Below are 17,444 nucleotides of genomic sequence, written 5' to 3'. Positions count from 1 at the left end.
TATATATATATATGTATATATATATATATATATATCAGTCCCAAATAAGGAGTATGTGTGTATCAGTCTCATAAGACTGGGCTAATTTTATTTTTATTAGTCATAGTCATCTTCCTCATCTCCATCTTCCTCAGTTTCTTCATTTTCTTCTGTTGAATTTACAGCTGCTTCTTGTGCAGCCCTGAAAGCCTGCTCCTCTTCCACACTAGGGTCATCCATTTCTGTAATTTCTGGTCCACTGGGGTACTCTTGATAAACTGGTGGTGGAACTGGAGGTGTATAGCTGTCTGGACTATATTTATGACCCCAGCCTATGTAGAAATTTTCAAACTTTCTGTAAGTTAAAAAAAAATGTAGATCATTATATAATTTTTCAGTAAGAAAAATTGATCCTTTTCTGTAAGGATAAGGTACTTAGAGTATCATAGTCCCATAATGTTAAAACAGTACAGTATATTTTAAATGCATTAGAGATGAAATATCCCTAAATGATTCTTTTACCACAGGGAATTACTATGATCCAAACTGCTTAAGCTGGTTAAGAAAACATAGGGCCAGACCCTGTCAAAATGTACCCTACACCTGGACCACAGCCTTTCATCTTTTAATTATTTTCAGAAAAAAACAAAGCAACGAAGTTAAAAATTACATACTTTCCTTAGAGTTAGAAAGAATTAAGAAGTTGCCAACCTTGAAAACTCTTGGCTGGGTGAGAAGTCGGACTTGTGGTTAACAACCTATGTGTGATTTTTCAGGTCCATCCTTGAGCAATTACAAAAGCTTTACCTAGTTAGGCCTCACTGGGGGAAAACTGCCCTCTCCACCTCAGACTTGGTGCATAGCAAGTGCACTGCAATCTCTAAGAGAGCGTTGTGGTCAAGGATTCTGGCCCCTCTGGCCTGTCATGCTCTTAACACAATTGTGTTCCTGGCCCAGGTGCCTTCATTCCCAGGCCTCTTCATCTGAGGCCTTCAGCAGAGGTCTTCTTCAGGCCCCTTTGCCAAGGCTTCCTAATGAGGGTTGGATGAGAGAAGGGGAGACCTTATAGACACACTCCCCTACTCTTGACTCAGTAGCCAGTACTTTTCCCTAGCTCTCCCCACCTTTCTCTGGTCACAGGTCCTTAAAACTGCAGGAGCCTTATGTGGGGACTTCCTTGTCATTGAGATGACCCCACAACTCTGCTGACCCATCTGACCTTCCACCAGTGTGCCATTCCATGGGGGCAAATGGAACGGGGTGGGGGGAGGGGGGGAATCAGTCCTTCAACTTGGTTATACCATCACAGTAAGTGATTTTATAAAGGCTTAACATTTTCATTTCTGGCTTGTTGCTTTAATGGCTACTCTGACATTTGACCGCTCAGATCTCCAGCTCAGCCGAGCTGACACTAGGTTATTAAGTACGAAATGGAAGCATAAGAAAAATGAAAGTGTATGCTCTGGGTGAGGAATTAAAGGACATTTACTATTCTCTTATCCTAATTCTTTTGAAAGTGGTAGCCTAAATCATACATATTTTAAATTATCGTTTATCAAAATATCCAACAAAAATGAAGAGATTTAAACTAAATACTGCTTAGAATTACCTCCATGAAATGAATATCAATTACTCAAATAATCACAGAAGAAAAAACATATTTTAGCCCCATTAATTGGATAATTCAGATGAAAAGGCAGAAGTCTGAATTACTCTAATGTTCTAAATTTGATGCTTTGTTGTATAAGATGGATGTTGTTTGAATTAATCTTATGCCATACACACTTGACATTCCAGTGATAACTTATAATTTCCAGAAGTTAAATAATCAAAATAATAGCCTTGTAAGTTGTTACATACTTACTTGCCATTGGAAAAGGCATATGCTCCAGTCCAAAGGTTGGATCTAAGGACTGCAATAGCATATTGAGGAATGAGATTTGAGGATAACCGTGTTGTCCAAGGCGGTATATTCTGGATCTCTGTAAACCAAAGAGAAATTCAAAATAGACTTAACTCCTAAATAGACAAGGATATACTGTGTAACAGAAAAGCTGTATTTATAAATCTTAAAGTACACACGACAAAGTTAAAACATTAGCAGCTTAACATAAGATCAGGAGGGTATTATATGAACGTTGTGGAAAAATGAAATTTGAAAAGAAAAGTGTGTATACATTTGTATATATATTTGTGTGTGTTTATATGTGTGTGTACATTTGTAAAGCAGAGAAAATAAGTTTTACAAGAGGAGGCCTATGTGGCGGAGGGAAAAATACGTGATGACCAAATCATTATTATGAAAGAGAGCTGGGGTTATAAGCACGAATGCTCCAAAACTGAATAGGAAGAAAAAAAGAATATGAAAGCAATAGTAGATTAGAAAAAAAACAAAAACAGTACCTCATATTTTAACTGTGTCACGTGTTTATGATCTGTAGAATGCAAAACAAGAATGATAACAAAGATAACTATCAGCATTTCCACTAAGAGGTAGAGCCACCTTATACTTCCTCTGCAGTGCACTCCCGCAACCTCTGTCCTAGACAGTTCTTGGTGGGGCCAGCTACATTACATTCTTTATTCCCACCATGTACTGTGTGTGTGTGTGTGTGTGTGTGTACACAGGTTTCCCCCGCTATCCAAAAGTAGAGCATTCCTGTGAAACCTTTTGTAAGCTGAAATGACATAGAGCGAAGAAGCAATTACTTTAGGACGCATCTTGCTAATGGATTGACAAGATTAACTGAGATAAAGCATAGAAGCTCACAAGCACAGTTCAAAGCTATGGCAACTTGATGCTGAGATGCTGAGTGTAGTTCCTGGAGAAGGAGCTTGGAGGTGCCCCTCTGACAGATTGAAGTGTGTGCTGCTTCTATAACTGCTCACTGCAAAACAAGTGCTGAACGCTATTTTTGCCTTTTTTTTTTCTTCGTAAAAGAGAACATCTTCTGGATTTCTATCAGTGAAAATAGGTACTAATGTAGTTGTCTCATAAAAGCAAAGTGGTGTAAGGCTATCTTTTGAAAGCAGGAAATACCTGTGTATATATACATACATAGTATCAATATAGAGAGAGTATTTGGTATATATATAAAAATATATGTTACATTGTATACATACATAGTATGGCATACCTTGTTGTGTAGTGCTTAACAGGTATGGAGTTTTTTACAAATGGAAATTTTGTGGCAACCCTGCATCAAGCAAGTCTGTTGACACCATTTTTTCCAACAGCATTTGCTCACCTCGTGTCTCTGTAACATTTTGGTAATTCTCTCAGTATTTCAGACTTTTTCATTATTATTGTATTTGTTATGGTGATCTGTGATCTTTAATCTTACTATTGTAATTGTTTTGGGGTACCACTAACCATGCCCATGTAAAACAGAACTTAATTCTATAAATATTGTGTGTGTTCTGACTGCTCCAACAATGGTGAATTGTGTTGTGCACCAGGAACTAATATTGTGCTGTAGGTCAATTATACTTCAAAAACAAACAAAAAACCTCATAAAAAAAGAGATCAGGTTTGTGATTACCGGAGATGGTGGGTTGTTGGAGGGGGAATTGAAATTGAAGGAAGGTGGTCAAAAGGTACAAACATCCTAATAAATAGGTACTAGGGATGTCATGTACAACATGATTAATATAATTAACACTGATGTGTGTTATATATGAAAGGTGTGAATAGAGTAAATCCTGAGAGTTCTTGTCACATCACAAGGAAAATTTTTTTTCTTTTTTCTTTTTTAACTATATGAGATAATGGGTGGTGACTAAACTTATTGTGGTTATCATTTTGTGATGTAATTTAGTCAAATCATTATGTCTTACACCTTAAACTTATACAGTGCTGTATGTCAATTATATCACTACAACTGGAAGGAAAAAATAAATAAATGGGAGAATTTAACAAATAAAATTTTTAAAAACCTGGAAAGGATTCACCTTTCTAGATGCCATTAAGAACATATATGATTCATGGGAAGTGGTCAAAATGTCAACATTAACAGGAGTTTGGAAGACATTGATTCCAACCCTCTTGGATGACTTTGAGGGGATCAAGACTTCAGTTGGAGGAAGTAATTGCAGGTGTGGTGGAAATAGCAAGAGAACTGTAATTAGAAGTGGTGCCTGAAGATGTGACTGAATTGCTGCAATCTCATGATAAAACTTGAATGGATAAGGAGTTGCTTCTTATGGATGAACAAAGACAGTGGTTTCTTGATGTGGACATGGAATCTACTCCTGGTGAAGATGCTGTGAAGATTGTTGAAACGAATACAAAGGATTTACAATATGATATAAACTTAGTTGATAAAGCAGTGGCAGAGTTTGAGAAGATTGACTTCAATTTTCTACTGTGAGTAAAATGCTATCAAACAGCTTTGCATGCTACTGAGAAATCGTTTGTGAAAGGAAGAGTCAATGTGGTAAACTTCCTTGTCGTCTTATTTTAAGACCCAAACCTTCACCAACCACCACCCTGATTAGTCAACAGCCATCAACATCAAGGCAAGACTCTCCACCAGTAAAAAGATTATGAGTCGCTGAAGGCTCAGATGATGGTTAGCATTTTTTAACAATACAATATTTTTTCTTCCAGTTTGATCTCTTTTTCTTTGAGTTTGCATGTATATTTGTTTTTTTGAACTATAATTGACCTACAACACTACGTTAGTTCCTGTTACACAACATAGTGATTTTTTTTTTTTTTTTTGCTGTACACGGACCTCTCAATGTTGTGGCCTCTCCCATTGCAGAGCACAGGCTCCGGACACGCAGGCTCAGCGGCCATGGCTCACGGGCCCAGCCGCTCCACGGCATGTGGGATCCTCCTGGACCAGGGCATGAACCCGTGTCCCCTGCATCGGCAGGCGGACTCTCAACCACTGTGCCACCAGGGAAGCCCCAACATAGTGATTTTTTTCTATACATTTCAAAATGATCACCACGACAAGTTTAGCCACTTTGTATGTCACCATACAAAGACCTTTTTATTTGAACTATATTCCCCACACTGTACATTTCATACCCTTGACTCATTTATTTTGTAACTGGAAGTTTGTACCTCTTAATCTCCCTCACCTAATTCTCTCATCCCCCCCCACAATACAGTATTTTTTAATTAAGGTATGTACATGTTTTGGGAAATAATGTTACTGCACACTTAATAGACTACAGTAGAGTGTAAACAAAACTTTTATATGCACTGGGAAACCAAAAAATTATTGACTCACTTTATTGCAGTGGTCTGGAATTTATCCCGCAATACCTCCAAAGTTTGCTTGTATGTACATGTGTACATACTTATGTATGCCTATACACACACACACACACACACACATATAGTGTGTAAAATTACCTAAATCTTCAGAGATTGGTGTCAAGAGAGGAGGCCCTACTTCCTGTTCTATGTAGTCAGGCTCTTCTCTTTCTTCTTCTTCTTCTTCTTCTTCTTCTTCTTCTGCTTCTTCTTCCTCCTCACTTTTTTGCATGGGGTTGAACCAATTACAGCGACCCTGGGTATAAATATTGGAAGATTTAGTAGTCTAACAAGGACCTTAAAATATCAAAATATTCTTTTGGATTGAAGTAATTATCTGCATGACATCCCATTATGTGGCATATTGATCATTCATTCAACATATATTTACCAAAAGCTGTTTTGATCAATGTTATTTTAAGCAAAGACTGTACTATTTCAAGAATCTGCCCACTTCTTGAAGTTACAGAACAGTTATATATTAAAATCATTAGAACCTTTGTGAAGAAGGTATCATTTTACTGATTTATGTGCAGGTAAGGTACTATTATTATTATTAATAACAAAAATGTGATAATAAGATTAGGTATGGAGTTTGGGGCTTATAATTTCTCATTTAATTAACTCATCTAGAAGTATTTAAGAATACCTCTTATGTACATCAAAGTATATTGAAGATTTTCTACCCACAGATGAGACAGTTTAACAGATTGATTAAGAGTATGGACTCTGGATCCATCCTGCCCATTCACATCTGACCCTGTTGTTTATTAGCTGTATTCCCCCTGTGACATTTCTTAAACCCTCTGCCTTAATTTCCTCATCTGTAAAATAAGGATATTAGTCTTTCATACAGTTGTGAGTTTTAAATGAGATAATACATATAGAGTGCTATTAAGAACAACTGGCAGAATAGGTTCTATATAACTGTTATAGAACACTGTTTACTTGTTTTTGTTAGAATCTTTTATCATTCTTGGCAAAAAAAGTTCCTTGTATTATAAAAATAGAATAAAAGAACTCCTACCAAAATTAATGTACCATCTATATTTAACATATAAAAAATAATTTCACAACACACCTAAATCTAAATCCTTATGAAACTTGTCAAATACTCCATAGAAATATTTATTTTATTTACATTTGAATCACAGATCTATACTACTTGGCAATTATACAGTACTCTGTGTTTTCACTAGGTTTTTTAATTGTCTCTGTCTGGAGTCTGAAGGCCTTTGTCTTGTATATATTGTATGCATTGTAGACAGAATTTAATAAATATTTGCTGACTAGATGATAGATTGAGAATTGCAAAGCCCCTACCTGAGGGAGTATATGTTGTACATGATGAACCCAATTGGATAGGGATTCCACTAGATCAATCACTTGGATGCCTTCAAAATCGGGGTTTTCTTCAAAGCTATCTCGCCTGCCTTCTGTTTCTTCCTCCTCTTCTCCTTCTTCTTCACCAAAATGATAGAATCCTAGAGGGCTGACCTGAGTCCCTGCTGAAATTCTGGCAATTTGTGCTCGTAAGTAATTACTCTCATTTCCTGGGAAGGGTGGGTAGCTTATGATGGGGGTATCCAATCGCCCGGTGAAGAATTTCTTGATTTTTCTTGCAATAACAATTTGTGCAGGTGTAACTGCTGGTAACTTCACCCATGGTCTTCCTGGTTCATTGCAAACAAAATAGACATATTTGTTGGCACCTGTTCTGCTTTCTTCCTTTGGAATAGCCTGTGGGGCCTTGTAAAAGGACCTTGGTAATTCATCTTCATCAGCTTCATTGTCTCCATTGTCCCTCTCTTCAGGTACATCTTCCTCTTCCATCTCTTCATCTTCTCCCTCACGGAATTCCACTTCAGCTACAATATAATTCATTTCCAGACCTAAGATCTTACCCCAGAAACGACATTTTTGGATTGGGTGTGTGTCAGTAAGCTGCTTGAGGGCAAGAAATATGCGATAAGTCTCATCTGTGCCCAAGCCAACTCCAGCTTGTTCAAAATAAAAAGCTGACTCCATTACATTTGGAAGAGAGTGTTCTGCCTGGGAATACAATTGCTGTGATTAATATTTTATCCATAAGAGAACTGCTTGCAGTCTACATTAATGTGATCCCTATTTTTAAAAACCATGACATTTTTCACAGAACTAGAACAATTAATTCTAAAATTTATATGGAACTACAGAAGACCCAGAATTGCCAGAGCAATCCTGAGGAAAAAACAAAGCTGGAGGTATAACCCTCCCAGACTTCAGACAATACTACAATGCTATGGTAATCAAATCAGCATGGTTTTGGCATGGGAATAGAGAGCCCAGAAATAAACCCACACACCCATGGCCAGTTAATCCACGACAAAGGAGATAAGAATATACAATGGAGAAAAGACAGTCTCTTCAGCAAGTGGTATTGGGAAAGCTGGACAGCTACATATAAATCAATGAAATTAGTACACTCCCTCAAACCATATACAAAAATAAACTGAAAATGGCTTAAAGACCTGAATATAAGTCACAACACCATAAAACTCCTAGAAGAGAGCATAGGCAAAACATTCTTGGACATAAATCATAGCAATATTTTCTTAGATCAGTCTCCCAAGGCAAAAGAAATAAAAGCAAAAATAAACAAATGGGACCTAATCAAACTTACAAGCTTTTGCATAGCAAAAGAAAATATTAACAAAACATAAAGACAACCTAGGGAATGGGAGAAAGTATTTGCAAATGATGCTGCTGACAAGGGGTCAATATCCAAAACATACAAACAGTTCATACAACTCAATATCAAAAAACAACCCAATCAGAAAATGGGCAGAAGACCTAAATAGACATTTCTCCAAAGAAGACATACAGATGGCCAACAGGCACATGAAAAGATGCTTAAAATCTCTAATTATTAGAGACTACAAATCAAAACCACAATAGGTATCACCTCACGCTGGTCAGAATAGCTATCATCAAAAAATCTACAAGGAGAAAAGGAACTTTCCTACACTGTTGGTGGGAATGTAGCCACTATGGAAAACAGTATGGAGGTTCCTTTAAAAATTTAAAATAGAGCCACCATATGATCCAGCAGTTCCATGCCTGGGTATGTATCTGAAGAAAACAAAGACACTAACTGCAAAAGATACGTGCACCCTGATGTTTATAGCAGCACTATTTACAATAGCCGAGACATGGAAACAACCCAAGTTCCCATCAACAGACGACTGGTTTAAGAAGATGTGGTATGTGTATACAATGGAATACTGCTCAGCCATAAGAATGAACTATTGCCATTTGCAGCAACATGGATGGACCTAGAGAATATCATACTAAGTGAAGTAAGACAGGGGAAGACAAATATTATATATCACTTACATGTAGAATCTAAAAACGAATGTAAATGAATCTATATACAAAACAGAAACAGACTCACAGACACAGAAAACAAATTTATGGTTACCAAAGGGGAAAGGGAGGGGAGGGATAAATTAAGATTATGGGATTAACAGATACAAACTATTATGCATAAAATAGACAAGCAACAAGGATTTACTGTATAACACAGGGAACTATATTCAATATCTTGTAATAACCTATCATGGAAAAAAAAAGTCCAACATCCTCTCCTTATAAGAAATATTTAAGTGGCCCCTTTACTATCTTGAAATAATAAAATATAGCATACAGTAATATGTATAAAATAGATAACCAATAAGAACCTGCTGTAGTAAAAAAAAATAAAATTCAAAAAACATTTAAAAGTAAAAAGCCATATTTGCCAAGTAAATAAATAAATATAGCAAAACCTACCTACAGATATTTAGAAAAAATTTTTATAAATATATGTTTATGCTTGTTTTTATATATTATCATACATTTACTTAATAAATATTTATAATATGGATATGGTAAGATATAGGGTAAATAAAAATCAATATGGGTGTAATATACAGGATAAATAAAAGGAATGTATGATAAGATAAATGCTCAGGCATGACTACATTTGAAGACATAATTTAGTTATATGCTTGTTTCTACTTAAGATAAATAATTTTGGGTTTAAACTGAGAAAAGCAGAAATAATTCCAAAAAAGAAGTACAGGAAAATAAAAACAGAGTCTCAAGTGAACTCTAGAAAAACATTTTTGAGAAAGTAGAAAATAACCTTAACTGAGCTAGGGATAACTTGGCAAGACAACCTTTAGAACCTGAGAAATTAAGAGCACTTTGCTATTCTTACAAATGATCTGCTCTTATTTGTATTATAACTTGAGTTAAAAAATAGAGTGTCAAAATAATCATAATGACTTTTTTCAATCCTAATCTCATCTGATTGTAAGACTGTTTCTTTGGGATCTATTGCACCATGCGCTCTGATCCTACTCTTGTCTTCTATAACTATTTCTTCTTAGTCTTTTTAATTAATTGAGGCCTAAATATCGGTGTCCTCAAAATTTCAGTCATCTCATCACTCAGCACTTTATGCTTAGAAGATTTCTCCCACACCAACCCAAGTGATATGTGGTTTTTAAAATCTACTTCTCTCACTCTGACTTTTCTCCTACATTTCACAACCTTATTCCTAGCCAACTACGAGAACTTTCAATCTGAACATTTTCCAAAGATATCACCATCACTCAGTTTCCCAAACTAGAAAGTTCAGTCATCCTTGCTCCCTCTGACTCCCTTGACTCTCATATTTAGTTAAAGTCCTATTGATTCCACCACCTAAAAAGCTGTTGGCATTATCCCCTCCTCTTTAACATGCTAGTCTCCACACAGACTACTTGTCCTGTCACGGAAGTCTTCTAATACTGTCTTCCTTGTCCCCATTCAAACCCTTCTTCTTTCATTCTGCTCCACATTACTACCAAAGTTATGTTCCTAAACCATAAGTCAGACCATGCTTTCTCTACTAAAAACCTCTATTAATTTCCCACTGTATGCAAGAGATCAATTTCTTATCAATACACGGTGAGCAGTCTAGCTTTAAAGCACCTTGCTTGCTTCATTTCCTTCACTCAAAATCCCTCAAATCTGAAGTCAGTTTCCCAAATGCTAAATAGTCTTTCCTGACATTTTATTGTGCTTTTGTCCCAGAATTTTATGCCTTATAGTCTTCACCTGGTGAACTTCTACTTATCCTTCATGATCCAAATGAAATATCACTGCCATTACACAGCATTGCCCAGATCCTAATAGCAGAGTTCGTTGCTCATAGCTTGTCAGAACAACACAGTAGTAACTGCTACTATTCATTAAGTTTCTAGGATGTGCCAGATCCTTTATGTATAGGACCTCTTCCCCTCAAGTTGTTGCCATGTGATTATCCCTGAGGCTTGGAAATGTTTAGTCATTTAGAGTCACACAGGGAATAAGTGATTGAACTAGGATTCAAATTCAGATCTAATTCAAAAGCCCCTGTTTTTTCCACCATATCTCTATTACTGCAGTAGTCAAATAACTTTAATCTTTTTTACCTCTTTCACTAGACTGTGACCAACGTAAAGTTAGAAAAGTCTTTTCTATGTGTATATCTCAGTACCTAGCATGCAGTAGGTATGTTTGCAAATCAATGGGTGAAGGAATAAATGACTGCTGAAGACTAAGAACAGGAATTCTGGTGTGGTCAAAGACATGAATAGAAATATTAATACTCTAAACATATCAGTCTGGGACAGAGTTCCAAGAGCTACCTGTCTTCCTGTTCCTGAATCTTTCTACTCTCTGAGGTAGAACTTTTTATCTTCATCTGATGACTTGGTTCATCCTTTCTCTAAAACCAATCCTACTCTTTATTAGGAGGAATTGATGGAGTCTGGTTAAGAGGCTCAGGTTCCAGGATCAAAACAGCTTATCTGTATTCTCATCCCAAAACCTAGTTCAGAACACAGATCCCTGCCTTGTAATACTGTGCCTATAGATAGTGCAGTGCCCTATTCTCATACTGGAGTCTAACTTTCTTTGATAAACTCCTGCATGAGAGTGCCTGCCTTCTGTTGGATCCCCACATGCTGTTTGCTGCCAGACTTGTCAATACTATATGTGGCTACATGATCAAGTGTTTGGTGTAAGATATTTTTAGAAAAGGTCAGCCAATATCAAATCCTTGACACCTATCGCTTGTTCCTTCTGAGTATTCTATATCTCACTGTGTCAATTTGTGTCTCCCTATAACAGCTAAGGCGCTCTAGAGGGTAAAGCTACTGTGCATATCCCTACTCCTCCTCCTTTCTTTGACTGAACTCCATGTCCTTTTCTGAACATATGTTACTCCAAACATCAAATTTGCAAGTATGAGGACAGTTTTAAATAGTCTAGTAGTAACAGAACATAGAAGCTCAGTAGATGTACAGTATAAATTACTCAGTAGAATAAACTGCAAATATGCAGGCATTTAGGAAACAGTAGCGTATACTGATTTGAAATATTTGGAGGTAAAATTTCAGTAATACAGCTGATTTTATTCTCGAATGATACCTTTTTATCTCTGTCACCAACTTTGTAAATATTTTCAGCAATTTATCTATGGGGATTAAAAGAAATATTTTATTTCTCTCCTCTTCTATTATGTCTCATTGACATAATATATATACTGTCAAGACACAATATGAAGAAGTAGCCTTGGAAGAGAATGCAAATGACATTAGAAGTTCTTTTAATTTTTCCAGTAAATTAAAGGAGAAAATATGCAACTTGATTTAAAGCCTAATTTTAAATTATGTGACATTTATTCATTCATTCAGCAAATATTTAATAAGAAACAGCTACACACTCAGATCTGTACCAGGTACTTTGGAGAATATAAAAGATGAAGAAAACATTTTTTCTGATATCAAGCAGTTTAACCCTACAAACATATAAAACAGCTAAGCCTCTGAAATACTAAAACACTGTGTGAAAACATAAGAAACTCTAACCAAGGAAATGAGTGGTGTGAAATGAGGCTGCAATACTATTTAGTAAGCTATAAAAGGCAGTGGATATGAATTTAAAGCCACACCCCACTCACCTCAAAACCCTAAGGTTGACCTATTCAAATTTACAGGAGTGACTTACTATTTCATCTTCCATTTCTTGGTCAGCTCCTTCTAAATTTCCCTGGAGAAAAAGAGCTTTTTGCTTCTCTGCTATTTCATAGGTTGGAAGCATCTCATTCTCATTTTGGAGTGTATCCAGTTTAATACTAAAATGTTCCATCTTCACCTCTTGGCTAACATTTTCAATGATATCCACAGCATTTTCAGGACGCTTATCTAAGACCTTGGTCAGCATTTCAGAAAGATGATCATATCTACCCAAAAAGAGAAAATTCCAGATAATAACCCTGTCAAAAGCATTTGAAAAACATTTCATGCATTCTCGGTGGGTTTTTAGGAAACTTCAAGAACTCGAAGACTTCAGAGATTTTTAGTGGGAAAATCACAGTAACTTCTACCACTGCCAAGAAAAACTTTGAGCATAAGATAAATCAAAGCAAGTTCTCTATTTTTCTTTTTTTTTTGGCAGTGCTGCATGGCTTATGGGATCTTAGCTTCCTGACCAGAGATTGAACCCGCACACCCTGCATTGGAAGGCGAAGTCTTAACCACTGGACAGCCAGGTTAGTTATTTTATTTTTTCTTTAATATCTGTATCTATCTAACGGATCTTAAGAATGTCAGAGAAAAATATGTAGATTATATGGGCAACCAATGTGAAGGCCAGTTTACAAATATTATATATGAAGAATATCATATTCTTTCTCAAAATATTGCTGTTTTTATAAATGAACAGAAATATTATGACTGGCAAAAAAGAAGCAAGCAATTATTTTCTGTAGACTTTTTATTCAACATGTGAAATATTATATTTTAGGCAAATATTGTTTTAATTGCAACAACAACAAAAAAACAGCTTTCATGGCTGTCAAATAAGGTCTGCACATAGGAGATGGAGTTAAAGTTGTCCTTTACTAAAAGCCATTTTTAACTACAGGCTCTAAAGCACTTAGAAGATAATAGTGAATATTATGGAAGGTATTCATTTGTTACCTCAGAGACTTAATATTTGGAAATTAAATTAAATTTAGCTATTTAAGTAATGTCAGTTACAAAATCATTCAGTAAATGAAATTTTCCCGTTTTTTGTTTTGTATTCAGTTTTGAATTGTGAACTTTCAAGTGTTTATAATGAGCTCTTTTGGCATTTTATCAAAGTTTGTAAATTCATGCTTGTTATTTAACCCAGGGAATTGTGACAAGAAGTTTATATCAGTAATTCAAATAGAATCCACTGCTAAGCAGCAAATCACATCCCTGAAATGTAAGTAAATTGTAGTTCAAAACAGTAATTTATAAATAATATTTAAATTTGGGTTTTGTGAAGATTTCTCGCATCAAACATTCATTGGTTTCTTATTCAAACTTTAAAATTATACCTCATATTTTTAAAAGCCAAGTAATAGCTACAAACATTTGCCACATACTGTATATTGAGTGGGCATTCATTTAATGTTTGCTGATTAATCAGGAGGCATCTCAGCAAATTACGTGGTGGATTAACTAGATTCAAAAGGTCCAGGCTGTGTTTCCTGTACTTCTATTCATTAATTCATTCTTTATTCAGTAAATAGCTGATAGCACTGTGCTAGGCATTAAGTATATAGTGATGTACAAAACTCACATGGTCCCTGCACTCTGAAGGCCTGCACTTTAGTGAGAGAGTCAGACATTAAATATAAGTCTATAAGTCTATGTACAATTATAAATGGCCTTACGTGCTATGAAGGAAAGAACGGGCAGTTATAATAGAGTTCTGTGGAAGCTGACTTCTAAAAGATGAGAAGCCAGCCAGGAAAAGACTTATAAAGACTTAGGGCAGAAGCCTTTCAGGCAGAGGGAGCAGCATGGGAACTGAAGAGGCCATGTGGCTAAAGCATAATGAGGGAAAGGTAAGAGTCAGTGAGTGCTGTAAGCCAGAGAAATCTTGAGCAAATTAATTTTTCCATGACTTAGTCCCCTCACTTAAAAAACAACTGGATTGTATTAGATGTTTTCTCAAGTCCCTTCTAGCCCTAAAATTCTGTTGACTCTATTGTTATGTAACCCTGGCAACAAGAATCTCTAGAAATCTATACTCAACCATAAGACCTGAATTTTAGCTATAATGGGATGGTCAGAACATTCCTGGGCCATTGATCACCACATTTTAAGAGATCTGGATAAAATGGCATGTATTTTTGGGTGGCCTGTGTAGCGACCAATTCTCCTGGTTTGCCTAGGACTGAGAGGTTTCTCAGGATGCAGAACTTTCAGTGCTCAATCAGGACAGTTCCAGGTTAACGCAGGTAATTTATCACCCTAGCACTGGCCTGGGTGGGGACTCAAAACCAAGCCATATAAGCACTTAGAATGCTTAGATTTTGGTAAACAGTCCTTTTTTACAAGCATCTTGGAGAGATGCTTGGACTTCACTGTCTTTATGGTTTCTTTCAAACACCAGACTCCATAATTCCTAGATTTTATTTCTGTGCACTTAGGGTCTTTAAAGAAGCTAGAAGAATCTCCACCAGTGACCTATTTTGAGTCCTATGATACAAAGAGTTATTAAGTCACTCTCTCACTCATACAGACTTTTCAGATATATTTCCATTCACCCACAGAAACACATCCCCACACAGAGATACTCATACCCCCTTTCCTTTGCCAAATTTCTCCCCCAGCCCCCTTCCTCCAAGACTTACAGATTTAAGCCCGACTTGCTACTGGACTTTAGTAGGTAAGCCTTAGCATTCTGAATGGCGATGTCAAGCATGCTGGGGGCCACTTCAGAAGCCCCAGACTCAGGCTGATCCAGATCATAGTTACTGTTTGAGTCTTCTTGAAAAATGTCAAATCTCAGCTCTTTCCATTTAGAGTTGTTGTAGCTCACATCCCTCGGTCCATACAGGTGACATTTGGTTTGCTGAGATTGATGAAAATTGTTTCCCTCTGATTGGCATGTTTGATGAGGAGTTGATTCTTCTTTATCAGATGATTGTTCCAAATGGTCAAGGTGAGCTGTCCCAGCTTCAGAGATCACACTAGTGGTCTTGTCTGACTGCCATGGTGCCATAAGGTCCTGCGCGGCCAGAGCCAGGGGAGAAGGAGTGGAGGAGGGCTCCTGAGATGGGGAAGGTGGAGATGACACACCTGGTCCTACGAGGTCATCCACAGGCGTGCTGGCTCCAGATTGGGGGATCCCAGGAGGGCTGCTCTTGGACTGAGGTCCAGTTTCCAGCCCCTGCTCCGACTCTGAGGCCTCGGATAACCCAGGTTCAGGATCTTGGGAGGTTGTTACCATTTCTTCCCACGGCCGCCTTGTTTCCCCAAGTTCTTGGTGATCTATTTTTTGTTTCAGGGGGGTCGAGTCTTCCATGGAAATAGTCAAGAGAAAAAAAGTTCTGGATGAAGGGGGCGTGCAGATATGGAAGGAGGCAACGCAAGGCAGTGGCTTTGCTTAGGTCTGCTAGGCGATTTCTGGGTCCTAGTTGCTCTGCAAGTCGCAGCGTCCTATCTCCATAGCAACACCAGGCAGGGTTCCCCTAAGAGAAATGACACACATCTGTTGCCAGGATTCTAGGGAGGAGACCAAGAAAGATGAAAATCCTAGATGTGTGATTTGGTGGAGCCTCTGCTCTTCTACCTGGCTCAGCCAATCCAATCTGCAGCCCAACAGTCGCGGTTGGAAACCTGAGAACTGGTCGGGCGCAGAGAGGAGGAGCCGAGACCCGGCGGGATGATTTTCAGGGTCTGATAGTTTGATTCAAGTTGCACGTTGAGGAGTGAGTCCTGCATTAGTGGAGGGACAATACATTTACAGAGCTTGTGTGTGTGTGTGTGTGTGTGTGTGTGTGTGTGAGAGAGAGAGAGAGAGAGAGAGAGAGAGAGAGAGAGGGAGGGAGGGAGGGAGAGAGAAAGGAGGGATGGAGGGACGGAGGGAGGGGGAGACCTTGGTAATGTTGAGGTGCAGGTGACAATGAAACTCTAGTGTGCAGAACATCAGAGTCCAAGACTCAGAGGGCAAAGGTGTCTCATCTGTGCCAACCAAACTTGGGCAACTTTTGAACAATAAACACGGAAGTCCTTATTTTTGCTCTTCCTCATGTGGAATCTGCCAGATGAGTAGGCAGAAAATTACCTTCAAGGAGAAGGCAGTGCAGAAGCTTACCCTATATAAATAGACAATTCATGGGTTACCTGTTTCCTAATAATTGAAATTCAAATTAACTCTAAAGCTATATTAGTATAGTGTAACCTTTATTTGATAATATGAATGTGAATTCATAATTTTGCAATATTTAAGATCATGACTATTCATTCATATTATTCCATCTCCAACATCAAGAAGGTGTAGCGGATGGAACCATATCTGGCCTTGACTAAAAACTGTAAATTAAAGTCTTTTTTTTTAAGATTACAATTAAAAAAAATTTTTTTTGGCCACGTGGCTTGTGGGATTTTTAGTCCTCTGACCATGGGCAGTGAGAGTAGAAGAGTCCTAACAACTGGACCACCAGGGAATTCCCTAATTAAAGTCTTTAATGTTAATCTATTCTGTATCTCTCTCTCTTTTAAAATAAGCCAATTAATACTTGATATAACTTCCAATTAGCAACATGTTGGTCATAAATTCTAATTTCATGAAAGAGCATCATACTTACCTCCCACCCCCAATTTGGTGGGAGAAGCACAGAACTCTTCAATCATTTGTTCAAAGCTGTGGATATTTACCCTTCCCAAAATACACATGGGTGTGCACACACCAAATGTTGCATGTAATTTCTTCTGGTTCAGGGACTCCTTGAAGTCAGAGTCCCAGATTAGAACTCTTGGAATAAGACTCGGAAAAACAAAATGAAAGGTAAACTGGAATTATAAATTGGAGATTTTTTGTAACTGATACAAGGGTTGAAGGGGGGATAGCATTTTTTCCCCATCATAGTTCTATTTTCTCCACCCTTGAAGCTGACAAGATATGATGGAGGCTTTTTTCTTGGACTGACAATCCAGAGCAGGGTGGTAGGACCAGAAGAAAGGCATGATAAGGAACAGTTTTTTGCATCTATATTCATGAGAGATCTTAGTCAGTAGTTTTCTTTTCTGCAATGTTTTTGTCTGGTTCTGTTATTAGAGTAATTCTGGCTTCATAGAATGAATTAGGAAGTATTTCCCCT

At 37.3% G+C, this 17,444-nt stretch overlaps 1 protein-coding gene across 2 annotated transcripts; it reads right to left on the bottom strand.

Moving 5' to 3' along the window:
* Nucleotides 1–13: 13 nt before the first annotated feature.
* On the bottom strand, nt 14–16,114 carry RSPH4A (radial spoke head component 4A). Of its 2 annotated transcripts, XM_081251463.1 has the most exons (7): nt 14,973–16,114; nt 12,308–12,542; nt 6,572–7,300; nt 5,348–5,504; nt 2,383–2,414; nt 1,844–1,961; nt 239–334 (listed from the first exon to the last, which is right to left on the bottom strand). In XM_081251463.1, exons 1-7 carry the CDS (start codon nt 15,644–15,646, stop codon nt 312–314), a joined length of 1,968 nt encoding a protein of 655 aa, XP_081107589.1. In that variant the 5' UTR covers nt 15,647–16,114; the 3' UTR covers nt 239–311. The 2 variants fall into 2 exon arrangements, with proteins under 2 accessions (XP_081107588.1, XP_081107589.1); XM_081251462.1 differs by lacking the exon at nt 2,383–2,414 and having other exon boundaries at nt 14–334.
* Nucleotides 16,115–17,444: the final 1,330 nt, after the last annotated feature.

The sequence above is a fragment of the Mesoplodon bidens genome (assembly GCF_964165515.1).
Source record: "Mesoplodon bidens genome assembly, chromosome: 12".
NCBI classification, from domain to species: domain Eukaryota; kingdom Metazoa; phylum Chordata; class Mammalia; order Artiodactyla; family Ziphiidae; genus Mesoplodon; species Mesoplodon bidens.
Note: the sequence above shows the minus strand (reverse complement) of the source record. Positions and strands in the feature narration are given on the sequence as shown.

What these genes read in the sequence shown, in the direction of transcription:
- RSPH4A (XM_081251462.1), bottom strand. Translation starts at nt 15,646, where the DNA reads ATGGAAGACTCGACCCCCCTGAAACAAAAAATAGATCACCAAGAACTT. An exon ending in TACAACATATACTCCCTCAG is followed by an intron (nt 5,505 to 6,571) that starts GTAGGGGCTTTG and finishes ATTTATACCCAG; the next exon opens with GGTCGCTGTAATTGGTTCAA. An exon ending in ACCAATCTCTGAAGATTTAG is followed by an intron (nt 1,962 to 5,347) that starts GTAATTTTACAC and finishes TTTGGTTTACAG; the next exon opens with AGATCCAGAATATACCGCCT.